The 16,140-nt window shown below is 36.3% G+C and overlaps 3 protein-coding genes and 1 long non-coding RNA gene across 4 annotated transcripts; 1 reads left to right on the top strand and 3 right to left on the bottom strand.

Annotated features, from left to right (window-relative positions):
• Positions 1–3,101: 3,101 nt before the first annotated feature.
• Positions 3,102–5,559, bottom strand: LOC135593246 (uncharacterized). The gene is made up of 2 exons (XR_010479469.1): positions 5,444–5,559; positions 3,102–4,376 (listed from the first exon to the last, which is right to left on the bottom strand). It is a non-coding gene; the product is annotated as an uncharacterized LOC135593246 (long non-coding RNA).
• LOC135593245 (two-component response regulator ORR10-like) lies at positions 3,729–5,472 on the top strand. Its single transcript, XM_065083134.1, has 5 exons — positions 3,729–3,863; positions 3,939–4,030; positions 4,140–4,217; positions 4,322–4,392; positions 5,166–5,472. The coding sequence occupies exons 1-5, from the start codon at positions 3,761–3,763 to the stop codon at positions 5,422–5,424; spliced, it is 603 nt and encodes a 200-aa protein (XP_064939206.1). The 5' UTR covers positions 3,729–3,760; the 3' UTR covers positions 5,425–5,472.
• A 1,949-nt stretch (positions 5,560–7,508) lies between the features above and the next one.
• Positions 7,509–10,260, bottom strand: LOC103973899 (uncharacterized). Its single transcript, XM_009388571.3, has 4 exons — positions 9,892–10,260; positions 9,667–9,805; positions 8,123–8,208; positions 7,509–8,007 (listed from the first exon to the last, which is right to left on the bottom strand). The coding sequence occupies exons 1-4, from the start codon at positions 10,219–10,221 to the stop codon at positions 7,879–7,881; spliced, it is 684 nt and encodes a 227-aa protein (XP_009386846.2). The 5' UTR covers positions 10,222–10,260; the 3' UTR covers positions 7,509–7,878.
• A 1,499-nt stretch (positions 10,261–11,759) lies between these two features.
• On the bottom strand, positions 11,760–16,071 carry LOC135593244 (NAD(P)H:quinone oxidoreductase-like). Its single transcript, XM_065083133.1, has 3 exons — positions 15,840–16,071; positions 15,575–15,766; positions 11,760–12,220 (listed from the first exon to the last, which is right to left on the bottom strand). The coding sequence occupies exons 1-3, from the start codon at positions 15,937–15,939 to the stop codon at positions 11,916–11,918; spliced, it is 597 nt and encodes a 198-aa protein (XP_064939205.1). The 5' UTR covers positions 15,940–16,071; the 3' UTR covers positions 11,760–11,915.
• Between the last annotated feature and the right edge of the window lie 69 nt (positions 16,072–16,140).

Raw genomic sequence — 16,140 nt, 5'->3', positions numbered from 1 at the left:
CCTCAGTAGTCAATGATATTGACTTTTAGAGAAAATTTAGATGTCATTGTGTCTAATCTAAACTTGTCAAAAAAAAATAAAATTCATGAGGTTTGAAGTAGATGTCGATTGAAAAGATGAATTATTGTTAGATGGAACACTCAAGACATCATGGTTGTGATTTAAAATTTGACATATGTTGTTCATGCATATGCGATTGAATTTGTAATATCATAATTTAGTTAGTGAAGATTTAAATTGATTTATAAGGAATATGATGGGTTAAATGGCTTATTAACTCGTTCGGAATATGAACGAATGCTATAAATTACATAAGCTCAAATTGATAGCAATATATCTTTTAAGTCTTTGACATGAGACTCGACTAAATGATGAATTCATAAAATAATAATGTGTCCTTTGGTCTATGATTTAAATTATTTTTTACTTGAACCTGTTACTACGCACAACATTGGTTCTGAAAACATTTGTTTGATGAGTTGACTAACTCATTGACTTATTGAGTTTGAAGCATTTATCCAAAATACTTAAATTTGAATTAATAACAATAGATCTGTCTAATCCTTATTTAATTTTTTTTCTTACTTCTAATGTGAGACTAAATCTAGTTATAGAATTAGTGTCAAGTTGCTAAAGGCATACCTGCAAAGTCAAGATGGCTAGAGAGACTTGTGTTTGATGGGGAGAAGTGATCATATCATATCTAAAAATTCAAGGGTTTGTTGACTCGAAAGTAAGTTTAGCATGAATATGAATCGAGATCTCAATCTGAATCTACGATGTACATTTGAATACCTTCTCATTCAAATAGACATGGAAGTCATTTATGAGTTTTGTATAGAACAAGGATCAAAAGTCGAGCAAGTCAACCGTGAGAACTCGAACCAAAGAATTAAAGTCGCAATGGGCATAATTCTTTTTCAAATGATTATATATATTTATATATACTCAATTGTGTTTCCAATTTAAAATTTTGGATATCATTGTTTTTTGTACTTATGTTACTATAGAGTTAATAGAAATGATTGTATCTAAGGACTTTTGTTTTTCAACCATGCTAAATATTATTGTATCATTAATCAATTATAATGTTATTGTGCTGATGGATTCAATCTCTTCATATTTTATGCTAACAAATGAAAAGGATGGTATGGATCATCACCACCATCCTTTTCTTTCTTTTTCCTAACCAAATATACTTTGTAGTCACTTCTCTTTCTAACACCTAAAAAAAGGTGGCTGATTGCCTTCATGTCTCCTTCCTTTGCCCCCCAACCTTATAAGTTCCATTCTCCTATATATCAAATGCACACTAATTGCATTGGCCCATGGTATGTTTGTAGATCCATTGAGCTTGATTACTTCAATGACACTTGTCCTTTTCGAGTGGATTTCCCATCCTTTGTTATAGTACAACTTTACAAGTCAAAATAAAGCCAAAGACAGAGAGAGAAAAACTAGAGATGCAAACCTTAAACCTATACATATTGAGCTTGACCTGTTTAGATTATTGATTTTGACAAAGTTGGAGCCATATATTATTGCTTGGAATGGGTCATGTGGCACAGGTTACATCTATTTGGCTCTATGTAGTATGCATATCTTGATTTAACTTGAGCAATTATATGTTGGGGTAAAATCTCCAAGAAGGTTGAAGCTTTTGGAATGCTTCACTAAATGCAAATTATCTTTTTTCCTTTGTTTTTTTTTTTTTGAAGGAAGTCTTGTAAGGGGGTAAATTATTTGAAGGGTGTCAAAAATTATTTCCTTCACTTTCTATATTTTCATTGATCCTACTCGGTAGTTATTTTTTTATTATAAAGGATAAAGAGTGAAGATCAATTTTAATCCCAAGACCCGATAAAATCTTAAAAAGTATATCGGGTGAGATTTCAAACCCTCAACTATGTATTTTATATGATGAAGGAGCATTAAGATCATTGTAACCATAAAGTTCTATTCATTTGATTCTTCGTATTATTATTCTTACTTTCCTATGACTTATTATTTTCACAAAGGGTAGTATTCAATATCAAAATGTATCATTCAGAAAGTCAAAATTTTAAGTCAATTCAGGCAACTTATCTTCCCTTTCCACCTTGCAATGAACCAACCATCACCTTTAAGTAGTCATCAAACTCCATCATCTTCCAGTTTAAGAACTTGATTCTTCTTATTGGTGAAACAAAACAAACACTTTGTTACTGAAGTATCAACATTTTTATTTAAAAAAAAAACATATTTTTATGATGTTCCAATCACAGGATTCAAGAATTATAGCAATAGAAGCAACAACAAATCCTGATAACAATTCTAGGATCAACCAAGAACCAATCTACCTTTCACTTTTATTTTCTGTAAGATACATGATGATTACAAAAGACAGGTTTGTCAGAGGAGATGTCCCCATTGAAAAGAAATTTTTGTTTTTCAATAATGCAAAAAGAGATCCTAAATGTTTGGCATTTCACATAGTTATAAGATTTATCTTTTTTTTTTCCTCCCTTGAAGCTTCAATTTATACAGTAATAGATAAATAAAGCGAATGTGGACCATCAAATAGTATCATAAAAACGATCGAAACCGACAGTAGAAGAGAATTTTACATAGTCAACACTTGATTGGTTACCATATAATTTTTTTATAAAAGAAACTTTTAAACTACCTAAAATATCCTTTATGATTTATAATTTTTACCAATTATTTGAGTTCTCATTTCCTCAACTTAAAACTAGATAGGCAACCATAAACATTGCCAGCTTACAATTAGGTTGGTTATATGTATAAATGCTGCTGTCATTAAGGACCCATTCTTATGGTACAAAGTTTTTTACAGAGCTTGAGAAGTCTCTCAGTTATCTTCCTACTTGTGCATGATGCATGGGCTGCATGCCTTTTCTTGTTATTGTTATCAGAAGGTGGTCTCTAAAGATTTGGTACTCTTTATGCCATCAAAGTATGCCAGACATTGAGATGTACCAGTTGTACCCACTGTGCATGATATTGCATCCCTTTCATAATTATTGATATCAGTTGTGAAGATACAGGAAGTGGTTGTCCAAAGATTTGGTTGCTTATTAAATTGAAATCCTGTGGCAAACTGGACTATCAAAAGATATGTGTATATATATATATATAGAGAGAGAGAGAGAGAGAGAGAGAGAAAGAAAGGGATGGAAAGAGAAAGGGAGATGTGCTTAGGAGGCAAATCTGGGGAGGTCACATGGAATTGCCTCCCAGACAGGTGTGGCATGGGATGGTGTAAAAGAGTGGGGCCCAGGTGAGGTGAGAGTATCACAATCCAGGATTATGTGGTGCACCACCACCACCAGCACCAGCACCACCACTGCCACCTAATTCTGAAGCCAGCACCAGCATAATAAAACCCCTTCACCACTAACTTGTCCCTTGGGACCCCCCTAATTCCATTCCCCATCTCACCCTCTCACACTATCCTCACCAATCTCATAACTTTTGAGGAATCAGGAGATATGCGAGTCCTCAGCACAAGATTGTGAAGTGAGAGAGATTTGGACATGGGGAGATTTGTGTGATATTTGGTCAGATCTTGCCTCCCATGAGGTGGGATTTGGTGGGTTAGAAGGTGACTTGTATTTCATTACCTTGCTTGGCTTATAGACAGAGAGAAGGTGTTAACCAGGCAAGGCAGAAACCAAGGCTCCATCCACCTCTTCTGCTTGCATCTTCTCCACCTCTTTGGCCCTTGCTGCAACTGTTGTTGTGTGGGGAGGAGAAGTCCATGGCTGTGGATGCAGAAGCTCAGTTCCATGTCCTGGCTGTGGATGACAGCCTCATGGATAGAAAACTCATTGAGAGGCTCCTCAAGACATCTTCCTTTCAAGGTACCAAAACTAGCAATCCTTGAATTGTGCCTTAAGGCTTCTTCTATCTCAAACATGTTCATGGTGGTGTTGCAGTCACCACTGTGGATTCTGGGAGCAAGGCTCTTGAAGTCTTGGGGTTGAAGGAAGACCAGACCAGCACACCAGCTCTCTCACCAGAACACAATGTAATCCACTTGGTCTCTTCTCTCTCATGGATCCTCTTGTTACTGTTCTTTACCCATTTTCTTTTGTGTGTCTCTGATGAAACTGTGATGGTTGTGATTCTTCTTACAGGAGATTGAGGTGAATCTGGTAATAACAGATTACTGCATGCCTGGGATGACAGGGTATGACCTCCTCAAAAAGATCAAGGTAAACAGTTGATGCTTGGTTCATATCTCCAACATGCACATTTTGTTCTCCTGGAATTGTTTCAAGAGATTTATGAGGAGCTTCTTCTCTTGCTCTGATATCAGGAGTCATCATCTTTGAAGGACATCCCAGTGGTGATCATGTCATCTGAAAATGTACCTTCCAGGATAAACAGGTGAGAGGAATAATGATCAGTAAATTCCTTCCTTGTGGTGGCAATACTTACCAAGATGAACTGACTTCTCTTAGAAAACTTGCTTGACTTGTGATTTCTATTGATGCACCTAGATTGGATTAAAATCTTAAATATATAATGCATAAACTTTAGTTAATTCAGTCAGAGAATTGAAGAAGAATTCTTCAGAGGTTCAGAAGAATCTTTAATACATCTTCCTGACACCAAGAAAATCAAAATTCAAGAAAAGAGATTCATCAATTCCTGATCCAGAAATTGCTTACTCTTCAACTGATTTTCCACATTACATTCTGAAATGGATGTTATGATATAAAAGTTAGCCAGAAAGATGCCTTTTTAGTGTCCATGAATGAAGGAATTGCATTCTGATGTGATGGGGTCAAATAGTAGATATTCTCACCAAGTGAATTGGTGAGATTTGATTTTTCTCAATAACTTTCAAAGATCAAAAGAAAGAAGAGCAGATAAGGGTTCCTTTCATAAATTAGATGTGTCTAATCTCTTTGCTTGCCCTGATTGAGAAACTTGTGGTCCTAGGAATTTGTTCCCCAAGAAAAAATTCTGTAATAGGAAAGTTGCCTAGGTGTAATCTATTCTGTGGTCAAATCATGGAAGGATTTACAGAAATATCCAGTCCTTTCTGCAGCATAGTCAAACATATCCGTATCTTGCTCAATATTCTAAACTTGATATGATGAGATCTGTAACTTTACATCTAAGATGGAATTGATTTGTATTTGAACTGCTCACAGATGCTTGGAAGAAGGAGCAGAAGAGTTCTTTCTGAAACCAGTACAGCTCTCAGACATGAGAAGACTCAGGCCTCACATACTAAAAGGGAAACATAAAGAGCAGCAGCTTCACCAAGAAGAAAACAGCAACACCAACCACATCATCATCAGTAGCAGCAATAATAACAACATGAGCAACAAGAGAAAGGCCATGGATGAGGAAGTTTTATCTGAGAGGACAAGACTAAGATTCTCTAGCAGTAGCTTAAATGTGATATGAAAAAAAAAAACTTCATTACCTAGAGGAAGATGCTTCTTAATTCCTTATAAAGTCCTTTTGAGTGCTGCCAGAAAATTAACATGATCGATCATACCTCCATATAATGCCATTTTTGCGGTAATAGAAGATATCAAGAACCAGGAATGTAAATAGTGGAGAATAAAATTATGCATTAACGGATAAAGCTTCATGCTGAGATCTCTTCTAGTTTGAATTCATAGCTAAAATGACCATAATTCTTCCCTGAATCCTGATAACAAAAGAAAAAAAGGAACCTTGAAGGGAAAAGAGTTGTCTAGGATCTAAAATGATGCTACACTTGCAAAGATTATAATCTTATCCTTGATTCAAGCTTTACTCCATGATTGAAAACTGTAATTTCTGATCTCTTGTACCAGGAGAGTGATGGAAATATCAGCAGTAACAGGTTTGAGTTGGCGTGCATCTTTTTATTGCACAGGAGCACCAACACAAAGCAAAAGAAACCAGAGGAAAAAGATTTCTTGGAAATCTAGACATTGTAGATGCATAATGTTAATGTTGATTTTGGTTGTCTGACACGTTAGGGAGTGCTACAAAGTCAACCCAGTTCAGGACCACCTTCTTCACAAGTTCAATGTCAAGATTTAAAGTGGATTTGATCAAATGATCCACAAGAACTAAGCTGCACTCAAGTTAAAATGGTTGTAGAACAAAGTGTATTAGTGAATGCCAAATATGCGAAAGCCTTTACTGATCATACCTCGGACCTTTTTATAGGTGATTCATGTAACTACCAGCATTTAATGGATAGTTTTACTACTGTGATGGGCGGTTTCATAGGGTTTCATCCAAACGTCAGGCATTAACCAAACATGAGGCATCACCTGAACCATCAGACATTACAATTAGGATGTTGCACGCCACTTAATGTTAAGACACAAGTTTGATTGGTCATCTGACTTGGTGTCGGAATAGCAATGACATTGCACCCAAATGTTCTTGTGTCAATCTCCGTATATCACTTAATGTTTGGAGTATTTTGATGACTCGAATCTTTGCTTTAGACCACTCAATCTAATAAGATGTAGACTGCATCCTAGCAAGAGAAAATTGCCATAGTTACAGTTAAAACTTTGTTATGGTAAGGATTGGTCCAGAGATATATGGTCTTTGGATTGTTGTTGAATTCACAATGTCTTTTTTCAAGTCAACCAAAACTTTAAGCTAAAGATTGAGTTCTTGATTCATGCTTTGGAAACAAGGACTCCTAGCAGACCTCTACAGAAAGATCTCAGTGCAATTACCTAAGGAATAAATTGCTTCGATAGTTACAAACCAAGGGCAAAAGGAACTTCTAGAAGAAACCCCAAAAGGAATTTGTAGATTAATTGAAGATGTCAATTAGTAAAGATCTTGCTTGATAACAAGGTTTTGGGATCGAATCCATCAATTACCTTTGCGAAAAAAAAGGTTGGAATAATTTCGGATTCATATCCTTTTTTACATATTCAGGACGACTGACTTGCTTAAACTGCTCCGGATACCCCTAAATCGAGTTTGGAACAGATTTAAAGACCTAGATAATTAATCAGATTTGGACGTTTTATGAGATAGGGATCACATACTGGGTCAACTAATATACATAAATCAGGTTTAATGCTGTTAATAGCAGTTGAGATGAGTTCCAGCAGAAAACAAAAAAACACAAAAGTGAGATAGGGATGATGGTGGATTGGGTCTTTCAAGTGCTTGGACCTAATGAGAAGCTAAAATCAGGTTTAGTTTTCTTTAATAAGATTAAGGACATATTTAAATAGAAAAATAGATACTTGAGTTGGATCTAAAAACCTAGATGCATAAAAGAGTGTCCAAAGAGTACAAGAAACACATGCCGGAAAACCCATAACAACTAGCAGAAAAGGTTAACAAATTCTTTGTGCAGCCAAAGAGGATAATAAATTATCACAATCTTTCAAAATCACAAAGGACTTCAACTCTCATGATTTGCCCAAAAAAGATGCTACATTAAGAAATGGCACATACCTAAGCTTGGGAATTGAATGAAGAGGTTTCTATAGCAGTTCCCAACAACAGCTGACATCTGCAGAAGCTTAAAAGATCTCCTTCTTAATAGAATACACAAGTAGAGTTTTCCATGCCATGATATCAGATAACATCCAAATAAGCAAGAAATGTATATATCTATGGATTGCCATGACAATTATGGCATATGCTATAGAAGTTTCCTTTTATTACTCCGTTGGGTTGACGATGCCACATACCTAAGCTTGGGAATTGAATGAAGAGGTTTCTATAGCAGTTCCCAACAACAGCTGACATCTGCAGAAGCTTAAAAGATCTCCTTCTTAATAGAATACACAAGTAGAGTTTTCCATGCCATGATATCAGATAACATCCAAATAAGCAAGAAATGTATATATCTCTGGATTGCCATGACAATTATGGCATATGCTATAGAAGTTTCCTTTTATTACTCCGTTGGGTTGACGATGCCACATCTTTGGTGGAAGTTCTAAATATAAACAGAACTGTTTCAAGTAGCATACCACAAACCATTCCCAAGATGCCTCCAGCTGCATTCTGCAAATGTAAACTTGTAAGGTCTGTACACTGTCTAGACACTTGTCAAGGATAAGGAAAAATAACCCATGTAATATTTTAAGAAGGAAAGAGTTTTTTTTCTCTGACTACTTACCAGTGCAGCACTATGATTAAATAGAGCTCTGAAAGCAGCAAAACCGACCAAATAGCCCGTGAACATTATCAACACTACATGTAGACCTGTGCAAGGAAAAAGAATCTAACTTTAACAGTTCGTCGTCCTTTGTACTCTCTTTTGTGAATGTCCAAAAAAAAACTCATCTGATCAATTTTCTCTAAACTTGGTAGGACTTAGGCTTTATATTATCAATCTGAACCAGAAAGCTAAGGCAAATTCATTTTTGCATAATGGTTTAACAAAGTATAGGGAATATCATTCCTAAACAAATTGTGTTGCAGATATTTGGTTGCAAGGTTAACAAATGATTCAAAAAGACAAATGACTGAGAATTAGTTAATTTAGCTTTCACATCTGGCTATTGTTGGAACACATACTGGTTGAGGCAGGATCATGTTTAGCTACATGAAAAAGTCTAGGTTAATTTATTTAGGTTACTAGACATTTGCACCATACATATCAACTAAATCCATGATTATTGCAAATAAAGAAATTATCCAATATTTCCCTATTAAGATTGGAACCAATTATTTCTCATTAAAAGTTGAAGGCTAGCATTTTATATTCTGGGCTTCAAAGAAGTTTCAACTCAGTTGAAGTTACAAATTCTTTATAGAAAACAAAGCCAAATTCAATATACTTTACTAATGATTTGGAACATTTATGTACAACAAAACTGTTCAATAGATGGCTTTCTAATAGTATGAAAACTTTTAATCATATACAACTTAAAGGTGATTAATGGTTTGGTATCCTTGTTACCTGGGCAATCGCCTAGGCTTCTAGGCTACTGCTCAGGTATTAGCCTAGTACATCAAATAGGCTAGGCTTCTCGCCAATTATGCGTCAAATAGGCAAGGGCTTTTTATGGAAAAAAATATTTTTTCAACAACGAATATGAAAATTTAATGATACCCTAGCAGCTTAATTTATGGGAAAAACTTGCTGAAAAGCTCTTTAATTGGTTATGGAACTTTCATCATAGGTGAGACATCTTGGTTAGCATAGTTGATAAGGTTATACTTGAAGAACTTAACCTTTCCATTGAGCATAACTAAGATACTAGGGATGGGAGGTTACCAAAAACATAAAAATTTATTCTATAGAAAACTACCCTTTCTAATCCACATGGAGCATATGAACATTAGCTTTTGTCATGACTAAAAGAGGTGGCCGTAGCTAGATCAATAAAGTTTTCTTCTTTTCTACAAATCTATATGAGTGTCTGGTGTACTTAAAGAAGTACATGAGCCTTAATATCATATTATTCAGTCTCTGGTGTACTTAAATACAAATCCACATGGTTTGAAATTCCCTGTTTGCTAATATTTGTCAGGGAATATTGAGTAGAGGCTACATGCAACAAAAGTTTCTTAGAAGATTAGGGATAAACCTCTCTTTAGAGTCAAACAAATTTTCCTACCATGGATATAAAGATGAAAACTCTATTTGTCAAATTTCAGAAGAATAAATATATCAAAATTTTCCAAATATTAGAAGAACAAAAAAGAGATCAATACCAAATCCTATCTGATCCTTATAGGAAGAGAAAGGCTCTGCAGCCTCTCTCTTGGGCGCAATGTCCTTCACAAGCTCCTGATACTCCCTTCTCTCCGCCGATTCGGCGAGCTTCTTGAGTCTCTCCTTCAGCTCTTCGCTCTACCAATTTCCACACGGAGTTCAAACCTTGAGCAGGACCCTTACGTCAGAAAGAAAGAATTATCCAACCTTTCACGGGCGCTCACCTTCTCCCTGGGCTTCGGGCTCGACAAGACGAAACCGGCACCGGCGAAAAGGCAGCGGAGGGCGGGGCGGTCGGCTGTGGGGAGGGCGGACCAGATGCTCCTAAGAGACCGATAGGGCACGGTGCTGTGCGACGAGAGAGCGGAAGCGAGATCTCGAAGCTCGTCGGGGAGGTGACGGACGTCCTTCGCGGTGGAGACGAGGAAGGATCGGATGGTGTCATTGTTGGCGACGACGAGACCAGCGCCGCCCGTGTGCGGTGGTTCCGCAGCCATCGGATTCGCCACAACCCGCCCCCAGTTGGGAACCGGACATGGATAAATACGGCCCATGGACTTGTGGGGAAAGGAGCGTTTCCGTGGAATCTGACGGAAATAGTACGGGCAAATGCTTCTCCTACCCACCTACCTTACTTATAGCGCCACCTGCGTCGTGATTGGATTCAAAGACAAGAACAATATTGGGTCCCATCTGAGGCTGCCATAGCCAATGACCAATAACAAGGTGGGTGAAGTTCAATGGTGCGCCCATTTAAGTCTATCACAAGGTGGGTAAAGAAAGAGTTTTCTTTACCTATTATTTATTGACTAAAAAAATTATCAATCAACTATTAATCACTAGTGAGGTAGAATTCTTAAAGTGATATTAATATCCTTTATAATTTTATTATGATTATGAAATATTAGGAGTGATTTAGGTATTAATATGTCTTTTTAACTCAGGCAACATAACATTTCCTACAATTAATCATAATTAATCTGTCTCTTCTTTATGGATCTAAAAAGAAGGGTTGCATGTAAAGGACCTTAATATTTTGAACGATATCAGAATGAATCTAAATTATATTTTTCTTGTTCTAGTGATAATAGCATGAGTTTCTTTTCAAGAAAATGGTCAAGATAAAATTGGATATATAACCTTATTATTAATAATTAAAATCCTTACACTAGCAAATATCTTTAATATATATTGAATAAAATTTTAAACTCTTAATATTTACTATCACATCAATATTAGACTAATATTTTAAATATACAAATTATAGATCATATACTAAACTAATTTTCTAGGTGTAAAATTTAGGAGTGATGTTTGGAAGCCTCACCTGAAGTTGGTAGAACTGATATTTTAGATATAAAAATTATTAGATGAGGTAAATCAACATTTATGGACCTTATAAGTGGATCTAGTGCTAAGATTAGAGATGAGAGCTTCTGCACACTTCAAAAGCAAGAAGGTGCTTCACCTGCTAACAGCAATCAATCCAGTTTCCTCTACAACACAAACTGATTCATCTATGGCTAACCAAAAAAGAAAAAGCAAAAGGAGTGTGGAAAGGAAAAGTGATTTAGTTTCACCCTGAGATGATCTAGTTTCTAGGATCTAAAGCAACCACAAGTAACTATTATCACTGCAAAAATAATAACACAGTCTGTTATTTGATTAATCGAGGAAATTAGTCATTCCATGAGAAGGCAGATCCAAAAACTTTAGAGTTAAGGCACTCAAATCTGACCATTTTAATCTGTATTCATAGCATACTAACCACAACATGGAGAACAAAAAGAAAAACTAATTAGCTGTCTATGCATGGTCATTGTAGATATAATACAAAGAGAATTGATGTGGGAATACATGGGTCATACTGCGTTAATAAAGTGGCACTTACAATTCTTGTCTACAAATTAGTAATGTGGAGAATAATTCAGTGTCTAAAAATGCAAATAGCAGATAGTAATATTGATATGATATCAAAGATGTTCCCCTTTATGGGGAACAGTAAATGCATCAATTCACAACTGATGTCATCGAATAGATTAATTATTTCCATGTTTGAAAACCCTGGAAATTATCAAGCAGTACAACAAACTAAGGGAATCATAGGTTTCTTTTATTACTATAAAAAAATCACCAAGCACAGCTTGCTGAATAACACGAGAAGAACACTCATAGGTTTTACCGCAAAATATTGTCAATCAAAAAACACAAAACACTTCCAATTCACCAATGACTGTGATCTGGAAATTCAACATTTGTTCTGAAGACGAAGGGTGAAGGCCTGGAGCGACAGAAGCACTTGCTTCAGCCGTTCTCTAATCTCAGGATCAATTAGATTTCCATCACTGTCAAATTTTGATGGAGGCTGGAATGCATGGACAAACAGTTCTGGTTTGTTGATGAAATGAAGATCCAGAAAAACTCCAACCTGACGTAGATGGTACTGAGATCTTCCTCCTCCAAAATTTCCACCAGCACTTACAATAGCAGCAGGCTTGTCCGCCCATGCATTTGGAGCTCTTGATGCCCAGTCAATAGCATTCTTCAAAGGACCTAAATATATATAAAAAGAAGTGAAGAGAGATGATATTTCATCATAACTTATCTATCTAGATCAGTATATACTGCCAAAGGGAGTGGTGATGCCATACTCATAAAGGAGGATTCTCATTGCATGAAAGGTCAGTAGGATTACCCAAAATACATAACCCTAGATTCAAGTGAATGCAGATAGTCAATAACAACTGATGCTAAGAGGAAAAGCAACATCTCGAGTCCTCGAGAACCCAGTGCTATTTCCATATCATGAGTTTAAAGTGCTATTGATAATTTGATATATCACTCGAAACCTCTGTTAATTTCTAGACAATGAGTTTTAAGTGCCTTTTAAAAACCAATTATACATATAATTCTTTTCACCAGATCAGATATCAATTTGAGACATAATATTACAAGAGTTGCGATTTATACAAAAAATTACATCCTTTAAAGTCTGAAGAAATTGATTCTAATAGCTTGTGGATGCCAATTACTAAAACAGCATGGTAGAAGTTCTACTTCAAGACATACAACCACATAAAATGTCATCAAATTTGTTCCTGTCACAATCTGCTAGTCGAAGCCCAAAGAGAACTCTAGCAAATAGAGATCTGCTGATCACTCACTAGTGATGTTTCTAGATCGCTTTTGAACTGATATGAATAACATAACAAGAGCTTGGAGGAAGAATTGAGATTGAAGAAGATGAGAACTACAAAGAGGAATACGTATCCAAAAAGAGAAACAACAATAACAAGCAAATAGAAAGAGAGGCATAATCAAAGAGTATTCTCTGCTCAGGTCTGACTGTTAATTAACTCAGAAACTTATCCAACCAAAGATACACCTGAAATAACTCTTGGACAAATAATACTAAGGTTGATTAATTCAAGACTTGGTGAAATTTAATAATCTAAAGATTATTTCACATGTGAATTCATTTCATATGTACCACTGACTATATTCGAGAGGCACATGTTGACATAGCAAAGGTTGAGTACACAATTGCCCCAAACAATTAATTTGAAGAAGTCCAAGAAAATACTAAGAGGAGAAAGATTGCAGATAAGTGGTTTAAAATTTAAACACTATCTACTGAAGTTTAAACTTTAAATCCTATTTAATGAAGCATCTTATCTTTCAGAATTTAATTCCTATTGACCATAGCTTTAACCAAATATGTACCTAGATATGACAAATAAGCAGCAACAAAACTAAAATTCTGATATTAAATGCACCCTGAATTAGCCACTAAAAATAAGATTAAATATTATGTGAAATAACCATGTTTGACTTAATCTAGACTATTAAGATAAATATGGTGCATGACTTGACACATTCCTAAACTATGCAAAAATGTATAGTGACTAGAATAGAATTTATATTTTAGTTGCTTCAGAAAATAAACATAATGGACCAAAGGTCCCCTTTTCTCAGCCACACAATGTGAAAAGCATATGGAGTGCACGGAGTGGCAGAAGGGTAAGATTTAATATATGATGACTGTCTTATGTCCTCACGGCCGTATAGCTACCTGATGAATTGGTAATAGTACATTGTGAACTAAATATGCCAATAGAAATTCAGAGTATCAGCAACAAAAAAGATTATAGTTGTAGTATGCTGACTACATACACAGCAAAAATATGGCACAATGTTAGATGATTCATGAAGGAACATCAACAACAAAAACAGGGACATCTAAGCTCATGCCGGTTGATGCTACTGCATGTCAGACAAATAACCAACTGCACAAACTAGCACCAACAGATGCACGTATATATGCATAATAAATGGGTATGCACGGATGAGATAAGCAAGTGGAAGTACAAAGCCTTTTCTTAATCTTTTTTCATTTGTTTTCATTTTTCTTTTCATGGTTGACTTAACATGAAATTGTCTATGATTTGGTATCAAAGTATATGCTATAACAGAAATCAAGGTTAAAGTAGTGATTTCAGAAATCACTTGTATCAAGGTTTTAGATACCAATTTGTTATTGGTTTCAACCTACAAAACTGAAACGGAACTGAGATACTATGTGGTACACCAATGTGTGCCATCCAATATCACTAAAAGAATATGACAAAAAAGAAGAGAGATACATTAAAGAGTACTGAGCTATATCGTTCTATACCATTGCTCAGTTGGACCGGTAATTTAAACCACGTTCAACCTTGGAGTCAGATATGTTCAGTTTCTGGCTAGGCATTTTGTATGCATATTACAGCTGTCATTGACAGCTACAAATTTAACCAATACAGCACTATAATTTAATATCGACTTCATAAAGCCACTTCACAAAACTGTATCTTGCAATAATTTAGACAAGGTACTTAGACTATATAAAAAAACGAAGGTGGCTATTATATAATATCAATTTCATTAGGAAAGAATGTAAAAGTTGACTTCTTGGTTCTGGTAAAATTGAACTCAAGCATGGATTGCAAGGTAATGATAGAGGTTGGACAGGACAGCAAAATTAAGAAAAATGAAATAAGGCTATACAATCATGGAACCTGATAATGAAACAAAAAATTGGTAGATATTGTTTGAAGTTTCTGTCTTGTCCATGTGTGACGTTCTATCCACCTTGGCCCTAACCCATGGTTCCAACATTTCATTCCTGAAAAAGGTGCCTCACTGCGTGGACCATGTAGGTCACATGTTTCCTATACATAATGTGCCATCTGTGTACTTCTTATGTACAACCACAAGAGAAATCACATTAAAATGTGCAGAGAGTAGTTGGGAGGAGAAAACAAGAGGGCACCTTTGTGAAAAATCAAGAATTCAAATACCAGCCGGATCAGTACATATACATATCGATCAGACCACGACCAAGGACTGGAAACCACAAAATATGGCTCGGCAGCAAATAATATTAATTTCCTGATTCCTTTTTCAATTATATAGATGATACAGATCGGCAAAATTGTCCGGTATTCTGGTACCATAACAGTCGACAGGATTCACTATCGGTGTACTACCGAGATTGTAAACCTTGATGGTAAGGAAACCTCGTCGAAGAAGACAACATCAGCTAGATGGGCCAATTAGAGCAGCGGGACATCATGGAGGCATACAAGAGGGCGAGTAAATTGTTTCTGCTAAAATTTATGATTTCGCATGAAATAAACACAATGGGAATTTTTCTTTAGTGCTATCAAGGAGATAATTGAGTTCTACAAAGAAAATTAAATCAGGTTCAATGACAGGCTCGTCAAAGTGGCATCAAACAGTCAATTCACGAAGAATTTACATAATTAACCAGAGTCCAAGCATAAGAATCGCAAACGAGAGAACACATCCTTTTCGGAGAAGGCGATCTACACAACAATCAAACGGGCTACAAAGTAGGTAGGTTACCGGTGAAGGAGTAGTTATACTCGGGGGAAGCAAAAAGGAAGGCGTCAGCTCCGCGGATCCTCCGCCGGAAGGCCTCCACGGGCACGGGGAACTTGCCGTCGACCTCGAGGTCGGTGTTTAGGAAGGGGAGGGGAGCGATGTCGACGTACTCGATCTTCATCCCCTCGATGGACTCGTCGCACAGCTGGATGGCTGCAGAACAACAATAATAGGGAGAGGGAAGCAGGATCAACGACTTTCGAGAGGAAGGGGGAGGGTGGCTTACCGGAGCGGATGAGACCGCCGTTGAAGGAAGCCCTGCGGAGGGAGCCACAGAGAGCCGCGACTTTGATCACCGGCTTCATCGCCAACCCCGCCCCTTCCATCTCTCCCCTCTCTCTCTCTCTCCCTCGAATGCAGTTGCTGTTGCTAACAAAAAAGCCTCCTAAATAAATATATCATCCTCCCATGCTTTTGGACCACCTTTGATCTTATTCTCCTCCTCGCATTTATTCGACATTTTTTTTAATGAATTACTGCAGATTTTTTTATGCAAAAAATATTCTTATAAAAGAGATAAATTGGTC

The sequence above is a fragment of the Musa acuminata genome, chromosome BXJ1-9 (genome assembly GCF_036884655.1).
Source record: "Musa acuminata AAA Group cultivar baxijiao chromosome BXJ1-9, Cavendish_Baxijiao_AAA, whole genome shotgun sequence".
In the NCBI taxonomy this organism is placed as follows: Eukaryota; Viridiplantae; Streptophyta; class Magnoliopsida; order Zingiberales; family Musaceae; genus Musa; species Musa acuminata.
Note: the sequence above shows the minus strand (reverse complement) of the source record. Positions and strands in the feature narration are given on the sequence as shown.

Bases quoted from the DNA above. Each gene is read 5' to 3' on its own strand.
- LOC135593245 (XM_065083134.1), top strand. From the start codon at position 3,761: ATGGCTGTGGATGCAGAAGCTCAGTTCCATGTCCTGGCTGTGGATGAC. The intron at 4,031-4,139 runs GTAATCCACTTG...TTCTTCTTACAG, and splicing joins CTCTCTCACCAGAACACAAT to GAGATTGAGGTGAATCTGGT. The intron at 4,393-5,165 runs GTGAGAGGAATA...AACTGCTCACAG, and splicing joins GTACCTTCCAGGATAAACAG to ATGCTTGGAAGAAGGAGCAG.
- LOC103973899 (XM_009388571.3), bottom strand. From the start codon at position 10,221: ATGGGCCGTATTTATCCATGTCCGGTTCCCAACTGGGGGCGGGTTGTG. The intron at 9,806-9,891 runs GTGAGCGCCCGT...GGAAATTGGTAG, and splicing joins GCCCGAAGCCCAGGGAGAAG to AGCGAAGAGCTGAAGGAGAG. The intron at 8,209-9,666 runs GTATTGATCTCT...TTCCTTGCACAG, and splicing joins TAAGGATCAGATAGGATTTG to GTCTACATGTAGTGTTGATA.
- LOC135593244 (XM_065083133.1), bottom strand. From the start codon at position 15,939: ATGGAAGGGGCGGGGTTGGCGATGAAGCCGGTGATCAAAGTCGCGGCT. The intron at 15,767-15,839 runs GTAAGCCACCCT...GTTGTTCTGCAG, and splicing joins CGGCGGTCTCATCCGCTCCG to CCATCCAGCTGTGCGACGAG. The intron at 12,221-15,574 runs GTAACCTACCTA...ATATATATTTAG, and splicing joins GTATAACTACTCCTTCACCG to GTCCTTTGAAGAATGCTATT.